Raw genomic sequence first — 24,432 nt, 5'->3', positions numbered from 1 at the left:
TGTCATATCATATCATATCATATCATATCATATCATATTATATTATTATATATAAAACACAGTTTCTTTGTCAGGTATGAATGTTGTTTTGAGGGAAGAGGTTTGGTCAAAATATCTGCAGTTTGTTCCTTAGTCTCACAATGTGCAGCTTTTATGAATCCAATTTCTGACAACTGTCTCACATGCTTGTACTTAATGTCGATATGCCTTGATCTGTGGCCTACAGAATCGGCCTTGGATATATCTATTGCTGCTTTATTATCCTCCTGAATGATTATGGGGTATGAAGGTTCTTTCCAAATGTCCATCAATCATCGAACCAAATTAAGCTATTTGCGGCATTTGATAAACAAACAAATTCGGCTTCTGTAGTTGAAGTTGATACAAGTTTTTGTTTTCCGGTATACCAGTGGAGAGGACTATCATTCAGAAAAATAACATACCCTGAAGTACTTTTTCATGTTTTGACATCTCCAGCCCAATCGGCATCTGTGTAACATGAAAGTCTAGGTGTGCTCGATGTATTTGGATTAAGCGACAAAACTGCATCAGCAATGTGTTTCAAATATCTCAATAATCTTTTGATCGCATTCCAGTGGTACATTTTTGGGTTATTTACGTGTCTTGAGAGTAAGTTGACTGATAGTGCTACGTCTGGTGTTGTCCAATTGGCTATATAAAGTAACAAACTAATTGTAGATCAATAAACTGTATTGTTCTTAAATACCTCATCATCATTAAACATGTTCTTTAAGAAGTCAGTCTGCATGGGGGTATATGATGGTTTGGCATCAGACATATTGCATTTCTCCAGTAATTCTAATATCTTTTCCTTTTGTGATAGTATGAAACCACTATGTGATTCGGTAATCTGAACTCCTAAATATTTATCGATTTTTCCCAAAGATTTCAATGAAAAATGTTTTTGAAGTTTTTTGGAGAATTGATCACATTTAAATTTACTTTTACATATGTATAATATATCATCGACATAGACAAGTACTTTTTCACATATACCTTGTTCCCTTTTAATAAATACACATTTGTTAGCTGATGTGGCGGTGAAACCTATTAGTCTTAAAGTTTTGGAAAAACAATCGTATCATCTCCTACCTGATTGTCACAGACCATAGAGACTTTTATTGAGTAGCCAGGTTTTTCCTTCATTACAGTCAATTCCTGGTGGTGCTCTGACATATAATTCCTTATCTAATGGTGCGTGTAGGTATGCTGTTTGTACATCGAATTGATACGCGTGTTCATTTAGAATTGAGGCTGTTAGGGTTTTGGAAATTAACCTCTAGCAGAGTATTGCAGCAGTAGTCAAGCCAGGCAACCAAAGGAGAGCGGAAGGGCCCCAGAGTATACACACACTGAATACAAACACTGTTTGTAGTTTAAATAGTTTTTAATCCAGTTAGAGTTTAAGCATTGTCATTCAGTCCATTAAGTCATTCACAGTATTTCCATCCAGTAAGACTCACTAGTATAGTCCAAGTTAAGAGTCCTTGCAATATCTTTATCAGCCGATAAAGATATCTTCTCCTCCTCCGGTTTCTCTCTCCAGAGGAACAAACGCTGGATATTCAGCAAACAGTAGCAAACAATAACAGTTCAGTCACAGGCACTCACAGTCAGTAATCACAGTTAGTCGCAGCAGCACACAGTAACAGTTACAGCCAGACAGAGTTACAGACAGTAACAGCCAGACAGACAGCGTCACAGTAACAGCCAGAGACAGTCAGACAGCAAGCTTTCCAGCTCCTAATGCTTTCTTATATTGTAACTTCTAACCGCACCCTTAATCGGCTAATTGCCTGCTGCATTGTGCTTAAAGTGATAAGCACTTAAACCATGATATCTAAGTTTTATATATTTATTCACCCAAACCATATTTGGTATCAATGTTATACCTAACATACTCCCCTTTTGGGTGAAATAAATATATAATACCTTTACAATCTTATCCCATATTTTTCACAACTCTCCTGGTGCTTACTGGCACCTTGGGCTTTAGTAAAATTATCAGCTAAATTGTCCTCCGACATACAGTACTCTAGCTGAATCATCTTACTTCTTACAGATTGTCTCACGTTTAGATATCTTAGATCTGTATGCTTGCTCCTTGTTTTTACTCCAATATTTGTGGCCATTTGAATTGCTGCCTGATTATCTTCATGTATAATTATAGGATAATCTACAGTTATACCTATATCAATTAACATTTGTTTATACATTATTAACTCTGTACATAACAATGATAAACAGGAGAATTCTGCCTCCATAGTAGACAAACTTATATGCTGTTGTCTTATTGACTTCCAGCCTATTAATGTATTACCCAGCATTATGGCTGTTCCTGAAGTCGACTTTCTAGTGTCTCTTTCTGATGCAAAGCTAGCATCTGCATAAGCACACAGAATTAAATCACCCTTTGGTTCTAAATACAATGAATAATTCATTGTCTTTTTAAGATATCTTAATATCCTCTTAGCTGCATTCCAGTGTCTTTCACATGGTGCAGAATTGAATCTAGCCAACTGATTCACGCAGTACGATATATCTGGTCTAGACCAATTACTAATATAACTCAAACTACCAATTAAAGATTGATAAATCACCTTATCAAACTCAGGGCTTTGTACATCAGTGTTGCTAAACTCCTGACTCATTGGAGTCTTAGCTGGCTTACAAAGCTCCATCTTGTAATCTTTTAGTAATTTGCTTATCTTATCCTCCTGAGATATCTTAAAACCTTTCCGTGTTTTCTTTATATTCAAACCGAGATACTTCTTTATCTCCCTAATTGCTTGATCTTTATTCTCTTTCCTAATGATGCTATTATTTTATTTGCTTCATCATTAGTTTCAGTTATCAAAGCAATATCATCTGTGAACAGTAATAATAATGATACTTTCCCATTTTTCTCCCTCTTAAACAGACATGGATCGGCTAAACCAGCTTTAAATCCTATATTGTCTAGTTCCTTTACAATATACTGGTTCCATTCATAGCCTGATTGTTTTAGACCATAGAGGCTTTTCTTTAACAACCAACAATCATTATTATTCTTATTTTCACTTTTAATACCAACAGGTTTTTTCATATAAATAGTATGTTTTAATGGGGCGTGCAAGTAAGCAGTTTCCACATCTAAATGGTTAACTATATAGTTTTTACTAGCTGCCCACACTAAAGCTGCCCTCAAGGTTGCTGCCTTAAGACTAGGTGCAAACACCTCATCGTAGTCATTAGCATTCTGCCTAAAACCTTGGCTACTAACCTTGCCTTATGGATTAAATTACCATCTTTATCTATTTTTACCTTAAATATCCATTTGCAGCCAATGGATTTCTTTCCTGCAGGTAATTTGGCATTTTCATACACCTTCATATCTCTTAATGAATTCAGTTCCTTATTCATTGCTGCATACCATTTTTCTTTTTCCTTATTAGGATACTTTTTAATTTCTTCAACAGAATTAGGAACTTGATTAATCTGGCACACTGTGTTAGCCTGGTACCTATCAGGCGGTCTAGATACACGTGTAGTTCTTCTGGGAATTACAGGGCTTACAGGAGGACTTTGTTGAACTACTACCTGTTCATCTTCCTCATCCTGTTCAGCTATTGAATCTGTTTCTTCCTTTATGGTCACTATTTCATCCTGTATTTGTCTCTTTACTTTATTTTTAAAGTTACAGGGATAACTAATGGGATTTCTATAGGATTCAATAATTACATCTTTATTGGCATCCTGTTCTAATTTCTCCCATCCTTCATGTTCTAGAAATTGGGCACTAGACTACATAACACTTTAGATGTGCCTTTCTCCCAAAATCTATATGCCCTATGGTTTGCCTGATAACCAACGAAGAAAAATCTTTTAGCTCTATGTTGCCCTTTTTTTCTGAGTTGTGCAGGAATATGCACCCATGCTGGTGCACCAAATGTGTGCAGGTAACTTAGATCAGGTTTCCTGCCATGCCATCTGGTAAATGGAATTTCACCTGTTGTTGTATTAACAACGTTATTCAATATGTTATTAGCACACATTGTAGCCTCCCCCCACAAAGAATCAGGTAACCCAGAATCATTTAACATTGTTCTAACCATTGCCTGTAGTGTTTGGCCTCTTCTTTCAATAAAAGCATTATGTTCTGGCCTGTATGGAGCAGACTTCTTATGCTCTATTCCAGCTACCTTAAGTCTGTTCTGGAATTTGTTATTAATAAATTCCGTGCCATTATCTGTCACCAGGGTTATCAGTTGCCGTTTAGACTTTCTTTCAGCAAACCTAAGCCAATTGAAAAAATGTTGATATGTTTCAGTTTTGCTTTTCATTAAATAGCAAAACCCATATCTAGAATAATGGTCCATAATGCTCAGTATATATCTAGCACCCCCATACTGGGTTTCTTTGGACCTATTATGTCTGCAAATACTACTTCTAAAGGTTCTTTTGTTTTGGAAACCATTTAGCCTATTTGCAGGCAATACCTTGCTCTTATCTTCACAGCAAACATTACAACGCAAATATTTATCACAAGGTTTTAACCTTATTCCTTCAGATAACTCAACTGTACGTTTTAGCATTTTAAAATTTACATGCCCCAAACGCCTATGCAATAAATGGATACATTCATCATGAGGCTTTATATTATTAAATACAGTCTGAGCCTCTCCTTTCTTACTATTATCTAAGATATATAATGTTCCATTTAAAGCTGCAGTTACCCTTTTGTTATCTTTTTCAATTATGCAATTATTATCCTTAAAAGTAATTACATAACCTAATTTATCTAATACCCTTACTGAAAGCAAATTAAACTTTAGTTGTGGTACATACAACATTTTTATATCCTGGTTTATGTACGGACAACGTGCAAAACCTTGACCTTTCGCTTTCAGGTTCCAGCCATTTGCAAGAGATATATGTTGAGAACTTGTAGACATTTTTATAAATTTTGTCTTATCTCTTGTGATGCAGTGGGATGCGCCACTGTCAACCACCCATAAATTATTCTTCACATCAGAGTTGCTAAACGTGGCTAGTTCAAATGCTTTCTTTGGCTTTTTACATTCTGGCTTTTTCTCTTTTGCAGAATTTTGCCAAATGTCCTCTGCCTCCACAATTAAAACACTTTTAATTGTGTATGCCGTTGAAGATAAATTCTCTTCTTCCAGGTGCTGTACTTTGCTTTGCTGGTTTCTTTCAAGCTTTGAAGATAATTTCTCTTCTTTCTTATCTTCTCTCAGCTCGTCACGCTCACGCCTTCTTCTGGCTTCTTCTAGTAGCCTGCCTGTAATCTCGGTTAATGAGAGACTTTCTTTTGGCAATACCTCTAACGAAGTCACATAGTCATCATAGCTTTGATCTAATGAAGATAATATTATGTAGACTTGTTGCAGTTCATTAAATATAAGCTCTTTTTCTTGCAATTCTTGAAAAATGCTCTTCATACAGTTTAAATGAACTAACATATCTCCATTCCTCTGAAGATGCGTTGAAAAAGCTTCCGTGTAAGATTTATATGTGCTCCTACACTGTCCCGAACATAAATCTTCCTGAGGTTCTCCCAGCAGTTTGCAGCATTTTCTTCTCCACGAATATGGACAAGCTGCTGATCACAGAGAGTCAGTCCTATGATGCATAAAGCCTGCTCATTTTTCAGTTTAAAGTCTTGTAACTTTTCTTTATCATCATCATTAGCAGGATCCCAGCTACTCACATCTGGTGGGTTTGCTATAATGTCCCACAAACCTTCTCTGCGTAGAAGTAAACTACATTTCATTGACCATGAAACATAGTTTGTTCCATCCAGCCTGGATATCATGGACAGTTGTGACAAATTTACTTGTGCCATTACTCTTCAGATATTTTGACTATTTTAAACTTATTAAAACAGTTTGTTTTTACAGTAATGTGCAACTCACACCAACTCTCTCTGCTATATCCTGGTTAGTTAGACTATGCTGCTGGGCCCATAACCATTGTTAGGGTTTTGGAAATTAACCTCTAGCAGAGTATTGCAGCAGTAGTCAAGCCAGGCAACCAAAGGAGAGCGGAAGGGCCCCAGAGTATACACACACTGAATACAAACACTGTTTGTAGTTTAAATAGTTTTTAATCCAGTTAGAGTTTAAGCATTGTCATTCAGTCCATTAAGTCATTCACAGTATTTCCATCCAGTAAGACTCACTAGTATAGTCCAAGTTAAGAGTCCTTGCAATATCTTTATCAGCCGATAAAGATATCTTCTCCTCCTCCGGTTTCTCTCTCCAGAGGAACAAACGCTGGATATTCAGCAAACAGTAGCAAACAATAACAGTTCAGTCACAGGCACTCACAGTCAGTAATCACAGTTAGTCGCAGCAGCACACAGTAACAGTTACAGCCAGACAGAGTTACAGACAGTAACAGCCAGACAGACAGCGTCACAGTAACAGCCAGAGACAGTCAGACAGCAAGCTTTCCAGCTCCTAATGCTTTCTTATATTGTAACTTCTAACCGCACCCTTAATCGGCTAATTGCCTGCTGCATTGTGCTTAAAGTGATAAGCACTTAAACCATGATATCTAAGTTTTATATATTTATTCACCCAAACCATATTTGGTATCAATGTTATACCTAACAGAGGCAACGACAAAGGCTGTCTTAACACTCTCTGCCCTCACTGTAGGTGAATAAGTGTCTATGTAATCATCTGGAAACTTTTGTGAGAAACCTTGTGCCACCAGTCTTGCTTTGCATAGATTTTTGTTATCCTCTAAGGGTTTTATTTTGTACACCTAACTGGTACTGATAATTTTTTTATTCTCTGGAACTTTTGAGGGGGTATAAACGTCTAGTTTTTTAATACTTTCCATCTCCCTCTGCATGGCCTCTTTCCATTTTAGCTGTTCATTTGGTGGGAGTGTGTGTATGTCATAATTTTTGGGTGTAGTTATGGTGGTATCAATAGACATCGCATAGTACCTTAAGGTATTTGGAATTTTGCCCTTATTAGATCTTAGTGATCTCCTGGGTATGTTTTTGGTTGGGATATTTTTCTTCTATGAGTCATCTGAATCTATACCTTTGGTTTTGAGTATGTGGTGACCTTTCTTCCACTCCCTAACCTTAATGCTATTTCTGTTGGGTTTTGTTTTTGTAGTGTGTGTGTGAAGTTGTGTTTGTTTCTGATCAGTTTGAAAGTGTCTTTGCCAATTATTATTTCATTTGAGTGGATCTTAGTCCAGTTTGTGTTTTCATGGAAATTTACTGATCTCGATATGATTATCTTTTGATTACTATCCATGAATCTGTAAGCTTTGGTTTTTGGTTCATAACCAACAAATTTGAGGTTTTTTGATACTTTATCTCCTTTTCGTCTGAGTTGCTTGGGTATGTATACGTCGGCAGTTACCCCAAAAACATGGAGATGTGCTAGTGTGGGCTTCTGATTATACATTATTTCGTATGGGGTTTTCCGTATCACACTTGACCATATTCTATTAAGGGTATAGTTTGAATATAAGACGGCCTCTCCCCAATATGAAAAGTTTAATCCGGCATCTTCTAATATGCATCTAACCATAGTCTGTAATATGTCATTCCTACGTTCTGCCACACCATTTTGAAAAGCAGAAAATGGCGAAGTTGTAAAATGTATTAAAATATGTTTATTAATCCAGTCTTTGAATTCTTTGGAAAGAAATTCAGAACTGCGGTCTATCATAATCTGTTTGATTTTAATGTTATGTTGGATTTCTACCCTCTTATAGAATTCTTTAAACTTGGTGAATGTTTCCCCCTTGTGTTTGAGGGTATATATGAAACTGTATCTACTATGGTGGTCGACAATTGTGAGAAAATATTTTTTGTGGCCAATAGAGGGCTTCAAGGGGCCTACTAGATCCATGTGTACCAACTGAAAAATGTGTGTGGTGTTCCTTTTTGATTTTTTTGGTTGGGGTTTTTCTTTTGACTTTGAACTCTTACCAATGGAACACTAGCCAAAATTAACTTTAAAAAATGTTTATGGTGAGAGCAATTCTTTTATTGTAGAAATGTAAACTTATATTATGTCTATATTCTCTCTTAGGTACATCATTCTTCCAGGGGGAAGACGAGAGAGAGTTTCAAAACCAAAAGTAAGTACTTTTTATACCTGGTGGGAGGGGAATGTGCAGTGATGCATCATGGAACTTGTATGCTTAACATGAGGGACGGCAATATCAATGTTTTCTCATGTAATAAAGCAGTTTGACATTTTACCTTAACATATTATGGGGTTTTCAGGCACAGATGTTGCCTACCTGATCACCATCTCCTGATAGTGACTGAAAAACACATTTGTTTGCCCCATATCTACCTGAAACATGAAATGTGAGGCTATTTATTTATATTTTATTCATTTGTTTGTCAAACATGTAGAAGATAACAAGTGTAGGTATGAACATAAACATGAACAATGTAAATACAGATAAATGGGGACAGTAGGACAGGGACAGTAGGCACGCTGGTGCGCTTATGCACGCCCCCTTTAAGGACCTCTTAAGAATTGGGTGAGATCCATGGTAGACAGTTTGAAATTGAAGCTGTGAGGGTTTGAGGCTGTAACAACTGATGATGTTCCTGCTGTATTAATTTTAATTTACCTGATGATGCTCCTATCTACCGTGTTTCTCCAACAATACGGCCTCCACCAATAGGAAGGCCCAGCATGTTTTTGGGCATAAAATCAAATTAAGCCCCTCCCCCAAATTTAGGCCTATCTTAAAATATGCAAAATAAGGGGGAAGGGGGGAGACTTGCCGTTAGGAGGCGCCCGGCGGGCAGGAATTCCTTGCCACCAGCCGCTCCTAACGGGCGATCATGGCGAAGCGTGGAGCTCCCTACTCCCACCAAACACCTTTGCTGCAGACACCTTTGGCACCCGCCGCTGTTGCTTTCACTTCTGCCCATTCCGCTGCCACGTTTGGAGCTGCCATTTCCGTGTTTGAGTGCCGCCGCCATTTGGAGCTCCAAACGCGGAAGTGGCAGCTCCAAACATGACGGCGGGCGATCTTTTTATTTTGGTCCGCGAAGTTCAGAGCGAGCAAGGGAGGAGACTGCGATGCCTCCATCCGAGATGGCAGCCTCACTAGTGGATCACAATGTGGCTGGAAGCCTGAGTCGGCGGGATACGATGGCGATCTTTTTGGAGAGAGAGGAAAGGGAGAGAAGAGTTGCGAGGCGTAATTTGCAGGAAGAAGTGCTCAGCACGTGAGGAGCGCACGCGGGGGAAGAGACGGATGGGATGCTGGATGCGCTGGGTTGAGAGGGCGCCGCCCTCCCCTCTCCGGAAAGGTAGGATCGTAACTCTCGGGGAAAACAACAGCGCACGGGCTCCTGAAGCTGAAAGGCACGATGGGGCATGGCCAGAACCCTCCGGCCCGGGCAAAGGGGCAGACAATGAAATGCACGGACGAGTGGAGGAGAGAAGCCATTTCCCGGCAAACATCCCCATTGGGAGGCGCCGAAGCTTTGGAAGTTGTGGATTGGTTGGAGCTCATGGCGGGTGGGCTCAAAGGAGGTCCGCGGCAGCAGGGTTGCCTCACCCACCCCTCCCTTCCCATGTCAACAAGCGGGCGCCTGTGCCGGGGTTTGCGTCTTTTTCCTCTCATGCGCGGTATTTGCTTTCCGAGCGAGGCCCGGGTTTGGCCTAGAGCCGGTGGTGCGGCGGCGGCGTGATAAAAAGCGGGCGGCCTCTTTCCCTCTCTCTCTCTATCTCTATGTATGAAAGAGCTCGCCTCGCTCAGAGCGTTTGGTGAAGCACACCAGTTTCGCAGTCAGAGAGGGAGGCGGCGGTGAAAAGGACGTGGCGGCAATGGCAGGATGCTGCAAGTCAGGACCTTGCATTGAAGCAGCCCGGGGGCACGTAGCACCTCCCTCCAGCCCACCTTGAGGATTTGCCTTTTGTTGTTGGTATACTTGGCTTCAGGCGCTCCTGTCGCCGCCTTCCCTTTGCCTTTGAAGGTAAAGTGAATTATTTAAAACCTCCGCTCATCCCACCAGGCCGCGGCAGAGCCGTGCGGGCTGGGCAGAACCAGGAAACATCCGCAGCTCGCTTTCCCGGCTCTGCCCAGCTCGCAAGGCTCCGGCGCGACCCTGATGGGATGAGCGGAGGTTTTAAAATAATTCGCTTTACCTTTGAAGGCAAAGGGAAGGCGGCGACAGGAGCGCCTGAAGCCAAGTGTCTCCTCTGGGCTCTGGTTGCAGGGAGGAGCCCTGACTGGCCGCACATGGCTGCGCCAAATGCCGCGGGCGTTACTGTAACGCCGCAGCAGCAAGGGAGAAGGAAAAGCAACGGTGATGGAAGGTCTCCCAAACATCCAAGCTGTCGCCGCCCGCCCACCCGAGGATGCAAGGGGGGATTGAGTCACCCCGAAAAGACGGCCTAGCCGGTTTTGGGTCAAAAAAATAAGGCCTGGCCTTATTATGTGAGAAACACGGTAGGTTACTGTATATATAGTTGTAAAATATAACTAGGTTTATCTATGATTCAGCATCTATGACTCCTTTGGAGCCCAGCTATGCAAATCCCTGACAGGTTATGGGCCCAGAAGTGCCCTGAAGAGCCAGAAGTAAAGTTTTTCTGAGGTAAAAGTTTCTTCGTGAACCTGAGGGAGGTCGACGATGATTGGCCTGTCAAGGCAGCACAATGGTATGTGTTACAGGAATGGGAGAAGGATTTCCTGTAGCTCCTCTTAAAGGAGATAAATTATCTCTCAGGAAGCATAAAGATGGAGATATTTCTGCAAAGGGAGAATTTATGGAGAGTTGTAAGTAATCCTCCAGCAGATCTCAATAAGGAGGGGTAAAGGCAAAATGAGAAAGCACTAGCCAGCATAATTTTGTCCTTGGAAGATAGTTAGGTAATACATGTGTGTGAACTTATATTTACTAGAGAATGCTGGCCGGCCTTATGCAGAATGTATGTAAGAGAAACGGCAAGTAGCAAAGTAACTCTCACCAGAAAACTTTACAGAGTCTGCAGAAAGTGTGTCAAATCTGTTTTCCTTCAGGTTATGAGGAAAGTATTCCTTGAATTAGAAGAGTGAGGAATGGTATTCTTAGAAGAAGTCGACATGCAATGAAATATTACACAGAATGAGAGATGATCCAGTAGAATATAACGGAAAACAAATAACTGTCCTTAAACAGGTGCTGAGAAGAGTCAGGGACTTGAGGAGACCTTACCACTTTCTGACAATGAAGCTAATAAAATATAACATCAATTTTAGATGGTTGATGCCAGAGGGAATTATGATCAACTGGCAAGAGAAGAGACATCGACTAGACACAATTGACAAAGCGGAAGATTTGTATGATCAACAATTTGCTAATGAAGGAGAAATAGCAGTGGAAGAAGAGGAAGGAAAGACTTGGCTGATGAAAGAGGATCAGAGTTAGAAAATAAGGAAGAAAATTCACCAGACAACAAGGAGAGGAGATATAGAAGAAAGGCAGAAACGTATGAAAGACAATATGCAGAATCCAGAGAAATGAGAGCAACAAGAAATACGAGACAAACATTTTTTAAAAAAAAGAGAGAAATGTGAGGTAATTTCGATGAACATTAATGGCCTAAATTCCTCGGCGAAAAGGAAGAAAATATTTTATAATTTACAAAAATTGAATGCAGATATAATAGCAATACAAGAGGTGCATATAAAAGAGAAACAAAAATACTCACTAGATAATAGAAAACTAGGAAATGCTTTTATGTCATTAGATAAGCAAAAGAAAAGAGGGGTGGTGTTATATATAAAGGACTGGATTTCGGCTAAAGAAATTTTTAAAGATAAAGATGGTAGGATATTGATGGTAGCGATAGAATTAGAAAATAAAGGTTCTTTTGATAGAGATTTATGCTCCGAATGGCCCACAAGAACACTTCTTTCAAAAAGTATATAATAATATTGAAGAAATGCATTATGAAGAGATTTGCATCTTAGGTGATTTTAATGCAATTATAGACAAAACAAAGGACTATAAAGGTGAAAATAAGAAAATAACATGAAGAAAGGTATTACCGAAAAAACTTCATGATTTGGCAAAAGAGGCTAAGATTTATGATGCATGGAGAGATGCATAATCCAAATAAGAAACAATTCACGTTTTATTCAAACAGACATCAGTCCTGGTTGAGACTGGATATGGTATGGATGCCTAAGAAGCTTATCTCAGAAATAATTGAAATATAAATTGAACTGAGCTTGTGGGCAGATCATAGTTACATCAGGTTTAGCTGAAAAGGCCGACCCAAGATGGACCTTACAAAGAACGATCCTAAAGGAGGAAGAATTTAAAATTAAATTGGAAAAGGAAATGAAACTCTTCTTTGAGGAAAATAAAGAAGACACATCCCTACAAAATACCTGGGATACAGCTAAATAATTTATGAGAGGAGTGGCAATAAATTATATGGTGAATAAAAACAAGAAAAAGAAGATACAGCGAAAAGCATTAGAAGTGGAATATGAAAACTTGGAGATGAAACTACAAGAAGAAACAAAAATTGAAAGAGATAAAAACAAGAATGGACTTAATAAAACATGAAATAAACTTGCTGGAAAAAGATTTAGCCCAAAAACTGAAAATAATAAAACAACATGTATTTGAGAATGCCAATAAACCAGGAAGATGGCTAGCCTGGAAATTGTAAAAACAAGCAGAAAAAAGATGGATTGCTAAGCTACAAAACAAACAGAGGGAAATATGTTATCAAGAAGAAATGAAAAGGAATGTAGCCCAGAATTTTTTTGAGGACTTATATAAAGAAGAAGAACACGTAACAGAAGAAAAAGTGATAAAATGTTTCAAGAAAGTGAATCTTCCGAGAGAATATCAGAAGAAAAAAGCCTATTGAATAGAAGTATAAATCTTTTTTTTTTCTCAATAAAGTTTTATTTGGGTTTTCACACACAAAATACAACTAAAACATCTTTTTTGAAAATAGCATGGTCCCGGGTTGAATTTCTTTATACAGACACAAAACTCAATTTCATGCTCTTTTTTGTATTCTATTCCATATCTTATATTATTTTACATTTTCTATATAGTTTTTCCCCTCTTTTAATTTTCTCAATTTTATTTTGATTATCACATCTCAATTCAAATCATTATATTTATACTTTTGTCTGTTCTGTTTCAATTTCATATTATCTTTTCTCATTAAACAAATTTTCTCCTGTAGTTACTAATTGGAGTATGACACCTTTATATCTTTTAATTATATCCATTCAACTCTTATTTAAACTTCAATATATACCTTAAGTTTATGACCTTCAATATAATACATAATACATAACTTCCAAATGAATTCTGTTTGATACATTCTTATAATACACACTATATTCTTTAAAAAAGAAAAAGAAAGATTGTAAATATATGTAATTATAAACCCTCATTCCATTCCAGTTCAGTTCTATCATTAATAATCTTAACATCTTTAACACTTCTTTTCAATTAAATATCATACTTCCTTAAAAACATATATAATCTCCATAATTAATTTTTCCCTTATTTCTCTTCACATATGTTTTATAAATCATTAAATATACCTTTTGTTACATTTATTTATTGAAAAGCATTCCACTGAATTACGATAGCTATTTTATCAGACATTTTACATACATTGTTTCATATTTTTTAAAATTATTTCTGCTTCTAATATAACCATACTATTTTATGTACCTTTGCAGAATCCCTTTTTCCATTAAGTTTTCACCCATTATCTCTAAATAGGCCCTGTTTCTCTATATTTTGCTTCTGTCCTTTATAAATTCTTTTCCTTTCTTTCTTCCCTCTCATCTTCTCCCTCCCCTTTTTACCCTCTTGTCTCTCTAGTTCTAATTCTCTCTTCTGCATTTCCCTCTTCTGTTGCTTTCTGATTTTATACTTATTTTTCACTCTATTTTCTTTGGAGTTGTTTTTCCCAATCTTAAACTTTCCATTCTCTTTCCCCGCCTTTCCTTCCCCCACCCCACCTAAGATTACTTGTTCATTAAAGATGGCTTCTTCTTTGTCACAATCTTCTTGTTCTGCAGGCATTTCTTGTTGTTTCTCATAATTCCAAATCTCCATTTCTAAAAACTGAAATACGAAGCCAAAAGAACCTCTCCCTTCTTGTGCATCTTCTTTGTACTTTTTAAGTTCCATTTTCAGATCTTCTAAAAGTGGAGGCATTTTAAACAATTTTAAACAACCACCCAATTGATTTTAGTCATTCAAAACAATAACCAAGAACCCAGAAATCATCAAGTAATCCAGATAGTCCCGAGTTATATCTTCTTATTTCTTTTTCGACTTTCTCTTCCTGGGGTTTTTGTTGCGATATTTCAGTTAGAATGTATCTTTTGGAAGTCTTGTTGAGATTTTGCTGTAAGTTCTTTTTTAATTCCCGGCAGTCTCCTCCCTTCCAGATCTTACCCTTTTATTCTTTTTCTCTCCTTTCCTGTTTTCAAAAGCTTTTAATTATCCAGAAATCTTTATTATCCCTTTGACTTTTTATTTTCAGCATTAAATGCCTATTGATGTCAAAGTGGATTTTTTTCCAATTTCTTGCTTAAGTCTCTTAGCTATCAGTATAGGAAAAGGAGAAAACCAAATCTTTTCCCTTTTCTCTCTCCTTCGCAGCTTAAAAATCTTCTTAGGAAACAATGTTTCAATTCCAGGGTATCTTATTTGTTGCTTTTCCTGTTTGACCCAGTCAACCAAAACTTTATCTTCTTATCTTCCTCCTGCACATTCTTTTCCGGTCGAGTTCTTCTTTGTAGTGGCCATTTCTGACCACCGCTGCAACTGCCTTCGGGAAAGGGAGTAATGGCCAGCTGGGGAGGAGAGATGCGGCTCTCCTCAACCCTGCAGGCAGTCTCCCCCCTCTTCACCACCTCTACGGGGTGGCTTAGCCCCAAAACCAGCTGGCTCGGGGCGCTCCAGCGGTGAGCACAGATCAAAGCCTCGCAGAGATGAGGTTTTGGTCTGTTGCTGAGGAAGCTCAAACTGGAAGTCCCCCAGAAGTATAAATCTTGAAGAAGTAACTTGGGCAATAAATAAACAAAAAAATAACAAGGTGGTTGGCCAGGATGCACACCCTGCTGAATTATACAAAACTCAACAAGAAATATTTGGTGACAGATTACTTAAATTATTTAATGAAGTCCTGGATAAGGCAAAGATTCTGGAATCATGGAAGGAAGCAGCGATTACGATTATTCCAAAAGAAAAAAAAAAGATCAAAGATAGGAAATTATAGGCCAATATCTCTATTAAATGTGGACTATAAAATTTTTGTAACTATAATAGCTGAAAGATTCAAGAAAATACTAAATAAATTTATACACACAGACCAAAATGGCTTCCTTCCACATAGACATCTTAGCAATAATATTAGGACAATTTTAGACATCATAGAGTATTATGAAGAGTGTAGTGGAGAACAGGTAGCATTATTATTCCTGGATGCTAAAAAGGCCTTTGATAATGTGAAATGGAGTTTCATTCTGCAACAAATTAAGTATATGGATTTTGGGCAAAAATTCCTAAATGTAGTATCAGCAATATATAATAAACAACAAGCTAGGATATTGATAAATGACCATACAACAAATAAATATGAGATACATAAAGGAACAAGGCAGAGATGTCCATTATCACCTTTATTATTTATTTTGACTTTGGAAGCACTAACAAGAATAATTAGGAAAGAACCGGAAACAAAAGGACTAAAAATAAAGAAAGAAGAATATAAATTACAAGCCTTCGCTGATGATTTGGTTTTTATTTTAGAAGATCTGCAAAATTCAGGACCAAAATTGATAGAGCAATTAGAGGAATTTGGCGAAGTAGCAGAGCTAAAAACTAACAAGGAAAAAACTAAAATACTTACCAAAACATGACAAATGTACAAAAAGAAAATTTAACAATAATAATGGACATCCAGACAACAAATAAAATTAAATATTTGGAAATTGTAATTTCGGCAAAATGTATAACCCTCAAAGAGGACAATTATACCCCACTAATCAAAAAAATAACTGAAGATCTTAGGACATGGAGCAATCTAAGACTTTCCCTTATGGGGAGAATTGCATCTACAAAAATGAACGTATTACCAAAATTATTGTTTTTATTCCAAAACACTCCGGTAAAATTAGGGGAAAACTTTTTTGATCAATTGGATAAGCTAGTATCAAATTTTATATGCAGGGAAAAAAGCCCAGAATTAGACTGAAATTGTTGCAGTACGCTACTGAAAGAGGACTTGGCCTACTGAACTGGGAAATATATTACAGAGTGGCCACTCTGACCTGGGTTAAAGATTGGATAAGTGTTAAAAATAAAAGAATATTAACATTAGAAGGATATAATCTACAGGCAGGGTGGCATGCCTTTTTGTGGCAGGACAAACATCAAATCCATGGCTATTTTCAAAGACATAAAATTAGGTAGACCTTATTAAACGCATGGATTAAAACTAAATGCCAATTCTACGTTGAAATACCAATTTGGCTATCTACATCAGAAGTGTTAATGTACCCACATTTATTTCGATGAGGACAGGTCATTACATATGAGGACATATTAGATGAGAAGGGTGAGTTAAAAACAAGACAGGAGTTGAAGGATTTGGGATTTGAGATAGAATGGTGGGCCTATTTACAATTACAGTCGAAGTATAGTAAAGATATGAAACAATGGGGTATTAGTAGATGGAAAACAGAATTAGATAAAATATTATTAGGGATGGATGAGAAACTGATTAAAATTTTTTACAAAGTATCATTGGAATGTAAATTGGAAGAGGAAAAGGTGAAAGAAACAATGCTGGCCTGGATGAAAGATTTTGGATATGGTATAAATTTGGAAGATTGGCAAATTTTATGGGACAGGAATAGGAAAATTACTTTGGCGGCATCCTATAAAGAAAATTTACATAAAATGTTTTACCGATGGCATATCCCACCATCAAAATTAGCAAAAATGTACCCCAAATTATCCCCTAAATGCTGGAAATGCAACAAAGAAATCAGAACATACTACCATGTATGGTGGAAATGTGAAAAAGTCCAAATATATTGGATGAGAATTAGAAACTGGTTAGAAGAGATGTGTAAAATTAAAAGAGTTTAGACCTGAATATTTTTTTATTGGGAATCAATGTTGGAAAATATAATGAGATAATATACCTAATAGTTCATGTCACCACTGCCACGAGACTAGCTCTTGCCCAAAGATGGAAAGGAAATGATATGCCAGAAGAGATGGAAATAATTAGAAAAATTTGGTCGTGCACTGAAATGGATAGAGTAACTCAAGAATTAAAATATCTGAATCTGATTATTATACAATTTGGGAGAAGTTTTACCACTGGTTTAAAAGGAGTAATTGTAACAAAGATGATTAATATTTATGTACATATGTAAATTTGTATTTTTTGTTATGTATGCACCATGTTCATTGTTTTTAATGTTTTTTGTTTGTTTGTTGTCCATTAAAATTTATTTTAAAAAAAGAAAAAAAAAGAAGAGATAACATGGAGGAAGAGAAAGTCTGTATAGTAAAGCGCTGCTTTGCATGTGGATCTTCTCAGCATATCCAGAGAAATTGTCTAGTAAGAAGATTAAAAACTACAAGCAGGTGAAAGCACAACAACTGAAAAAAGAAGAGACACAAACCAGCAACCAGCAAAACACTAAAGACATTTGTTTGTTTGACAGTGGGACAAGTGAGAATTTTGTAAATAACCCAAAACTTTTTTCCACGCTAGGGCCAGCTTATTTTGCACTCCAGCTATCTCTACACTCCCTCTCCCTGGCAGTGAAAAGAGAGAGAAAAGCTACAAAAAGAAAATGGCCACAGTTCGGCCAACTTCAGTGTTGAAATACAATTTGCTGGGTGTATCTCATTTAGATAATGCAGGGTATAAGGTAATTTTTGCAAAGGGTGCACGCACATATGTAAAGTTACTGGCTTCATAAAGAATAACAAGGTGCGTACACCAAGTTTGAAACTGAACAATTTATGTTTTGAACCACAAGGAAACTGGTGGCAGTGTACGATCTTTTCAAATGAACAGAAGCCTAAGGCTGGGTCATGCAAGTTTTAAAACATTGCAGAAGATGCCTTATCTGGTTGTGGGTTTGATTGTAAGAGATTGTGACAACGATTTGATTGTGCCATTTGTAAAGAGGCAAAACCAAAGATATACCATCAGCAGAGGAAGTGATGGGAAATCTGAGAGGATTTTTTCAGTTAGTACAAGCTGATTTAATTGGCTCTCTATCTCCATCATGATGCTTCTCCCTAGTGCTTGAGAAAACTCCTTCGAATCCCTTCGACTGCAAGGCGATCAAACTGGTCCAGATGATGGTAGAGGGCAGGAAAGCCTGGAGGAATGTTGTCCATGGGGTTGAGGTGGGTCAGACACGACTTCGCAACTAACAATAACAATCAAGAAATCTGTAATGACTAATTCATTAAATTACCAGGCATTGAGTGCCACTCCAAAGATACTTGAGTTGACTTTCTCTCCAGCATAATTGATGTCCTTCTTAACTTGCTTGTTGCGCTGGGAGGTTCCCACCATCAGGCAGCAAGCAGTGAAAAACATGGTTCGTTAGTCCTGTCTCATTCCTTCGTATTCCATCTAGCCCAAGAAGTCCTTAAGTGGGACTCAACCATGAGGGTCTGGTTACTGCTTGCAACCTGGGTCACCTATATGTGTCTAGCTTTGACCTAATGGGGATTTCTTGTATGCAAAGTCACAGAAACACAAGGCATTTAGCATGGGTGTGCTTGGAAGCATCTCTGGCCAGTACAAATGAAGTTGGATCCCTTTGAGCCTCTGACCCACTGACCCTCCTAGGACGGTCTTAAATTCTTGGGAGCCACAGAAAATCAATCTTAAATGTTTAGAATGTACAAAAGGTTTTTATCTCCACTGAGTCACCCCTAAGAAAGTGCAGGGATCTATATGTACACCAGCTTTTTGCAAAGTAGTGCCCTCTAAGTCTTTTGCCCAAGCTGTTTGGGAATATTAAGGCTAAATCTAACTCCCATGGAGATTGGGAAGAGATATAATTTATTAAATATAATTTTACTATTTTAAACTTTAATTTTTTTGCACATTAAATTCAAAGTAACTTGGAGCTTGAGACTCAACCCAAGAGCTTATTGGTTTACCTTGCCTGGTCCACATTGTTGGGTGTCCTTCTACAAAGGGATCACATGCAACGTGACCTACTACTAAAAAAATGTAACCAGACTTTTTGAATTGTGTTTGTGAAATATGCAATCTTGGAATTCTTTGGTGTCTTCTAATCCAAGCAAAATCAGGATCAGTCACCTGCATAGCGAAAATATCACTTCTGCTGCTACGAAGAATGTTCCTCTTTTTATTTGAAGGCACTTTTGAAAAACATTAAGGAGCCTTGGGATAGAATTGAAAGAACAGGAAACATCTCACAGGTGTTGGGAAAAGAGGTTTTCAATGACCTAGACCCGATGTTTACAGAAATGCTGACAGTTTCTTTTTTTTCTTTCTCAAAAGTTATTATTTTTATGCAATGCTATTTTAGAAATAAAACATTATCTACTGTACCATCTGCTTTCTCCTTATATGAGGAGCCACAATCTCTAACTAGTCCGAGTGCTCCTATCCTGAAGACATGCTGCCTGTGGAATTCTGGGGAGGAAAAGCTCAAGGACACACAGGTAGGGGGGAGCTGGGACTCTGCACATGGCATGATAAAAATGCAAAGAACGCTCCCAGAAAGATTTTTTTACTGAATTGCATAATTTCTGCAAAAATAAATATCCAGCAACTTCTGCTATTGATGGCCAGACAGCCATTATCAAACTAATATGTTCCATTTTTAAATTTCCTCCTTCCTGTCTAATACCATGACATATTTGACTTCAAGAAATTGGGCAAATTCTTTGTAGTCAAATTAGTCAATTTCTCAGCTGAACTTACAATGGGACATTAGAAATGGAATTCAACCCTTCTCTATACTCATCACTTTTGGCTTCAGGTGGATTTTCTTGTGTGCAATTAGGGTGGACTGTTTCCTGAAGCACCGTTCACAGTTGGGGCACTTAAATGGTTTCTCCCCTATGTGTATAAGCACATGATTTATAAGGTTAGACCTAATACTGAAATCTTTCCCACAGTCTGGACACTCGTATGGTTTCTCTCCTGTGTGAGTCCTCTGGTGTCTCACCAGGCTGGAACTCTGACTGAAATTTTTCCCACACTCAGGACATTCAAAAGGTTTCACTCCTGTATGAGTCCTCTGGTGTGCAACAAGGTGGGAACTGTGACTGAAACTTTTCCCACAATCAGGACATTCAAAGTGTTTCTCTCCTGTCTGAGTCCTCTGGTGTTTCATCAGGCTGGAATTCTGACTGAAACTTTTCCTACAATCAGGATATTCAAAGGGTTTATTTCCTGTGTGAATCCTCTGGTGTCTCATGAGGTGTGAATTTGTAATGAAACTTTTCCCACAATCTGGACATTCAAAGGGTTTTTCTCCTGTGTGAGTCCTCTGGTGTCTCATGAGGTGGGAATTCTGACCGAAACTTTTCCCACAATCAAGACATTCATAGGGCTTGTCTCCTGCGTGAGTCCTCTGGTGCCTCCTGAGGTGGGAATTTCTAATGAAACTTTTCCCACAATCAGGACATTCAAAGGGTTTCTCTCCTGTGTGTATCCTCTGATGGTTCACCAGGCTGGAGTTTTGACTGAAACCTTTCCCACAGATAGGACATTCAAAGGGTTTCTCTCCTGTGTGAGTCCTCTGGTGTTGTACAAGATGGGAATTCTGACTGAAAGATTTCTTACAATCACAACATTCAAAGAGTTTCTCTCCTGTGTGAATCCTCTGGTGTATCAGTGGGTTGGAATTGTAACTTAAGCCTTTCCCTGAGTCAGGACATTCAAAAGGTTTCTCCCCAGTGTGAGTTCTCTGGTGTCTCACAAGATTGGAATTGTGACTGAAACTTTTCCCACAATCTGGACACTCATACGGTCTTTCCCTGGTGTGAGTCCTCTGGTGTATCACCAATTTGCCATGCTCACTAAAGAATTTACCACATTGGGAGCACTTGTAGGGCTGCTCTAGCCTTCCATGAACCATAACAGAGCTGTTTTGACCAAATGGTTTGTCATAGTCAGAGTGTTTGTATGGTTTTTCTCCAGTGTGAATCCTCTTATGCATAATCAGCTGTGATTTGCAGTTTTTCTCTTTCCTACAGTAGGCACGTCTATGAAACTTTTCCACAACTGATATTCCTGAGGAGGTCAAAAATATGGATGGTCCCTTGTTTAGTGGTGTTTTGTTTCAAGCTGTTTTTTTTCCTCCCAGGGCAAGGACTGCAACACTGTCTGTATGGCTTTTCAATTGACCTTTTCCCCTCCACTGACTTCCAGAGATATATCCCTTTTTTCTGAATGAAAAATAATCTCCCTTGACTTTTTATGTAAAGTTGCTTATAATTCTCATTTGTCCAGAGTGCTCTTATTGTCATCCTCTTTGTCTAGGATTCAAAAAAAGTGTAATGTTATTTATATAATGGTTACAGAAGATATAAGAAAAAAGTATACATTACAACAAAAAAAGCAAAAATGCTACAATGCTAGAATTACCTCTTACATTAATCTTGATTAATTTGATACATGGAAGACTACCAAGATCAAAGTTCAAATATGCATTCAATCATGGAATTCTCTGGTTGATTTGGGTCAATCACAAATTCTTAGAAATGCAAAGTGTTATCACCAAATATATCTGGAAGTGTTGGGAACAATTATATAATTGCAGACATATGCATACAGAGATTAAATACAGAAACACCCATCTACATATGTGTTGTGGCTCTGAGGTTTGAGCCTGCTTTGTTAGAGGACGAAGACCCGGATAATGAGGAAGAGGAGGGTTTAGCTCTGAGGTTTGAGCCTGCTTTGTTAGAGGATAAAGACTCGGACAATGAGGAAGAGGAGGATTTGGAGTTGCCTTCCTCCCCAGGACTTTCCTCTTCGGCAAGGCCTTCCTCCCTGATTGTGCCTCAGGTGTCGGCAAATAACCAGGAAGGCGTATCAGAGTCTCTGACTGAGGGTCAAGCTGAGGAATGCTGGATTGATGCGAGGCAGCGTCGTAGGCAAAAGTGCAAGCTGCAACGTAGAAAGAAGGGACGAATCAGAGACTGAGCTGAGGGACTGACACGCTCCACAAGGAATAAAAGTGGGTGTGTTCGCTCTAGGAAGTTTGTTCGGGACAATGTGTTAATTATTCAGAGGAGCTCCGGAGTATCGTGTCTGATTTATATTCCTGCTTTCTTGTTGGACTTGGCAGACAGCGTGTGTGTGAGACTGCCAAGAACTTTATCAGCTCAAGGACTTTAACTCTATAATTACTGGACTTGCTTGCTTGTTTGTATTCAGTTGGAAGTTGGACTTCTCACCTCTTTTGTACAGGTGAGACATAACACATATGTATACATGGAGAAAATCTATGTCTTTCATGCATGACAAAATGTCCCAAAATCATTATAGTCAAACCTTTCGAGCTACTTTAGACATGTGGAGGCTTTAACTGATGAAATGATGCCTGAAGTCTCTTTCAATTTCCTGCCAGTATACCCACTGATTTTGTTTGTCAGAAGCCAGCTGGGAAGGTCACACATTGGGAATATGAGTGTGGGATGCTGCGGCCATCATAAATGTGCACCTGTTGTCAGAACTCAAATTGGTGCAACTCCTTTTCTTGGACCTTTGTAATCACAGGAACTGCTGATGTGTGGTCACTGAACGAGTGCTACAATGACCGCGAATTTATGTGGCAAGGTGTAAGTCTGCTTTTACACTGCCATTACAACTTTGGAGGCTCGGGGAAGAAATGGTAAACGAGGACTACCTATACAACTGTACATCCCAAAGGTCCACAATAGCTATTTTGCATGTCACATGCTAGCTGGGAAGGTCACAAATGGGATCATGAGTGTGGGGTGCTGAACCCATCATATATTTACACCAGTGTGTAGTACCCAAATTGGTGCGTCTCCTTTTTCTGCACCTTCATACCCACAGGGACTGCTGACTTGTGGTCAGCAGCACCAAGGAACTACTGGTGGAATGGAAAAGAGCTGATGTAGTTCCCATATTCAAAAAAACTGAGGGGAAACGGATCTACAAAACTACAGACCAATCAGCTACTTTAGTGGAAAAAAGAACTAGGGATGACATAATAGCAGTGCTCCAATACTTGAGGATTTGCCACAAAGAAGCGAGGAAGGCAAGACAAGAAGCAATGGATGGAAACTAATCAAGGAGAGAAGCAACCTAGAACTAAGGAGAGCAGGGAGGACAACTGACCACCTTTCAGAAGTTGTGGGTGCTGCATCACTGGAAGCTTTTAAGAAAAGGCTGAACAGCCATTTGTCTGAAGTGGTTCTGGGTCTCCTGCTTGAGCAGGGCGGAGGAACAGAAGACCTGCCAGGTTCCTTCCATCTTGTTACAAACCTCCAGTGACGGAGCCCCCACAACCTCTGGAGGGGAGCCATTCCCAAAGGATCCACCTTCACATGCAAGGGGCTTTTTAAATCTCCCCCCCAGCAGAAAATTGCAGCCACCAGTTTCACAGCGTGCAGCCCCAGCGGGCTCCGATCTGGGGAGGGAAGGAACCTGCAGCTGACACGCTTCAGCCCAGTTGCTTCTCTGCTTCCAGGCCGCGGAGGGAACCGAACAGCCCGACTTGTTCCCGGACTCTCCTCCCACCTGCTGCCCCCAACTCACCTCCCAGCTGCTGCTTCCATCCTAGGAAGAGCACAGAAGCCGCTCTGCACACCACCTTCCGCCCATGAGTGACCCGGAAGAGGAAATTCCTCTGTCCTCCCATCCTTTGTAAGCAATGCAGTACTCTATAGTTTTAACTCCTTAAACTCAACCACATGAACCCCTATTATATTTTGGGGTTTTCAGGCACAGATGCTGCCGACCTGATCACCGTCTCCTGATAGTGACCGAAAAACACATTTGTTTGCCCCATACCTACCTGAGCCACTTGCAAGATATTTTCGCTGATTAAATCCCATCAAGTCACTTTTGATTTCTAGGTGCTGACTTTTGAGCTGAAGTGAAACAGTGAAATGTGAGGCTATTTAATAGCTTGTGAAGATTAGCTACGTGTTGAGCCCTGAAGGTTTTACAGAATTACAGAACAAGCTTTCCCAGGGGTGACTCTCAGCGGAGATCAATGCCTCTCTACATGTCAAATCTTTATGATTAATTTAATGTGGCTCCCAAAGATTTAGGACATTGCAGCAGTATCAGGCCAGATGCTCCAGGGGAGCCAGCTTGTTAAAATATTTAAATTAATAGCTGTGAAGGGTTAGATAATGAG

General features: G+C 38.8%; 4 protein-coding genes across 4 annotated transcripts in view; all 4 read right to left on the bottom strand.

The window, feature by feature from the left end:
- The window catches only part of LOC113428322 (uncharacterized), a 76,407-nt gene extending 52,512 nt beyond the window's left edge, over nucleotides 1-23,895 (bottom strand). Inside the window, exon 1 of the mRNA XM_087953152.1 lies at nucleotides 23,826-23,895. The gene's annotated coding sequence lies outside the window, so the exon portion shown is untranslated. The remainder of the gene's footprint in view (nucleotides 1-23,825) is intronic.
- The window catches only part of LOC113429946 (uncharacterized), a 60,321-nt gene extending 36,426 nt beyond the window's left edge, over nucleotides 1-23,895 (bottom strand). Inside the window, exon 1 of the mRNA XM_087953204.1 lies at nucleotides 23,826-23,895. The gene's annotated coding sequence lies outside the window, so the exon portion shown is untranslated. The remainder of the gene's footprint in view (nucleotides 1-23,825) is intronic.
- The window catches only part of LOC113428671 (uncharacterized), a 120,027-nt gene that overhangs the window by 63,477 nt on the left and 32,118 nt on the right, over nucleotides 1-24,432 (bottom strand). The gene's annotated exons all lie outside the window — the stretch shown is intronic.
- Nucleotides 19,412-24,432, bottom strand: part of LOC113432001 (uncharacterized) — a 48,678-nt gene continuing 43,657 nt past the window's right edge. The window contains exon 5 of the mRNA XM_087953356.1: nucleotides 19,412-20,957. Within this exon, the coding sequence (XP_087809482.1) occupies nucleotides 20,032-20,957 (926 nt within the window). The 3' untranslated portion in view covers nucleotides 19,412-20,031. The remainder of the gene's footprint in view (nucleotides 20,958-24,432) is intronic.

This window comes from Notechis scutatus, chromosome 2 (assembly GCF_049901735.1).
Source record: "Notechis scutatus isolate UNSWTSFEM ecotype Mainland chromosome 2, rNotScu1.2, whole genome shotgun sequence".
Taxonomy (NCBI): Eukaryota; Metazoa; Chordata; class Lepidosauria; order Squamata; family Elapidae; genus Notechis; species Notechis scutatus.
This window is presented reverse-complemented; position numbering and strand designations above follow the sequence as displayed.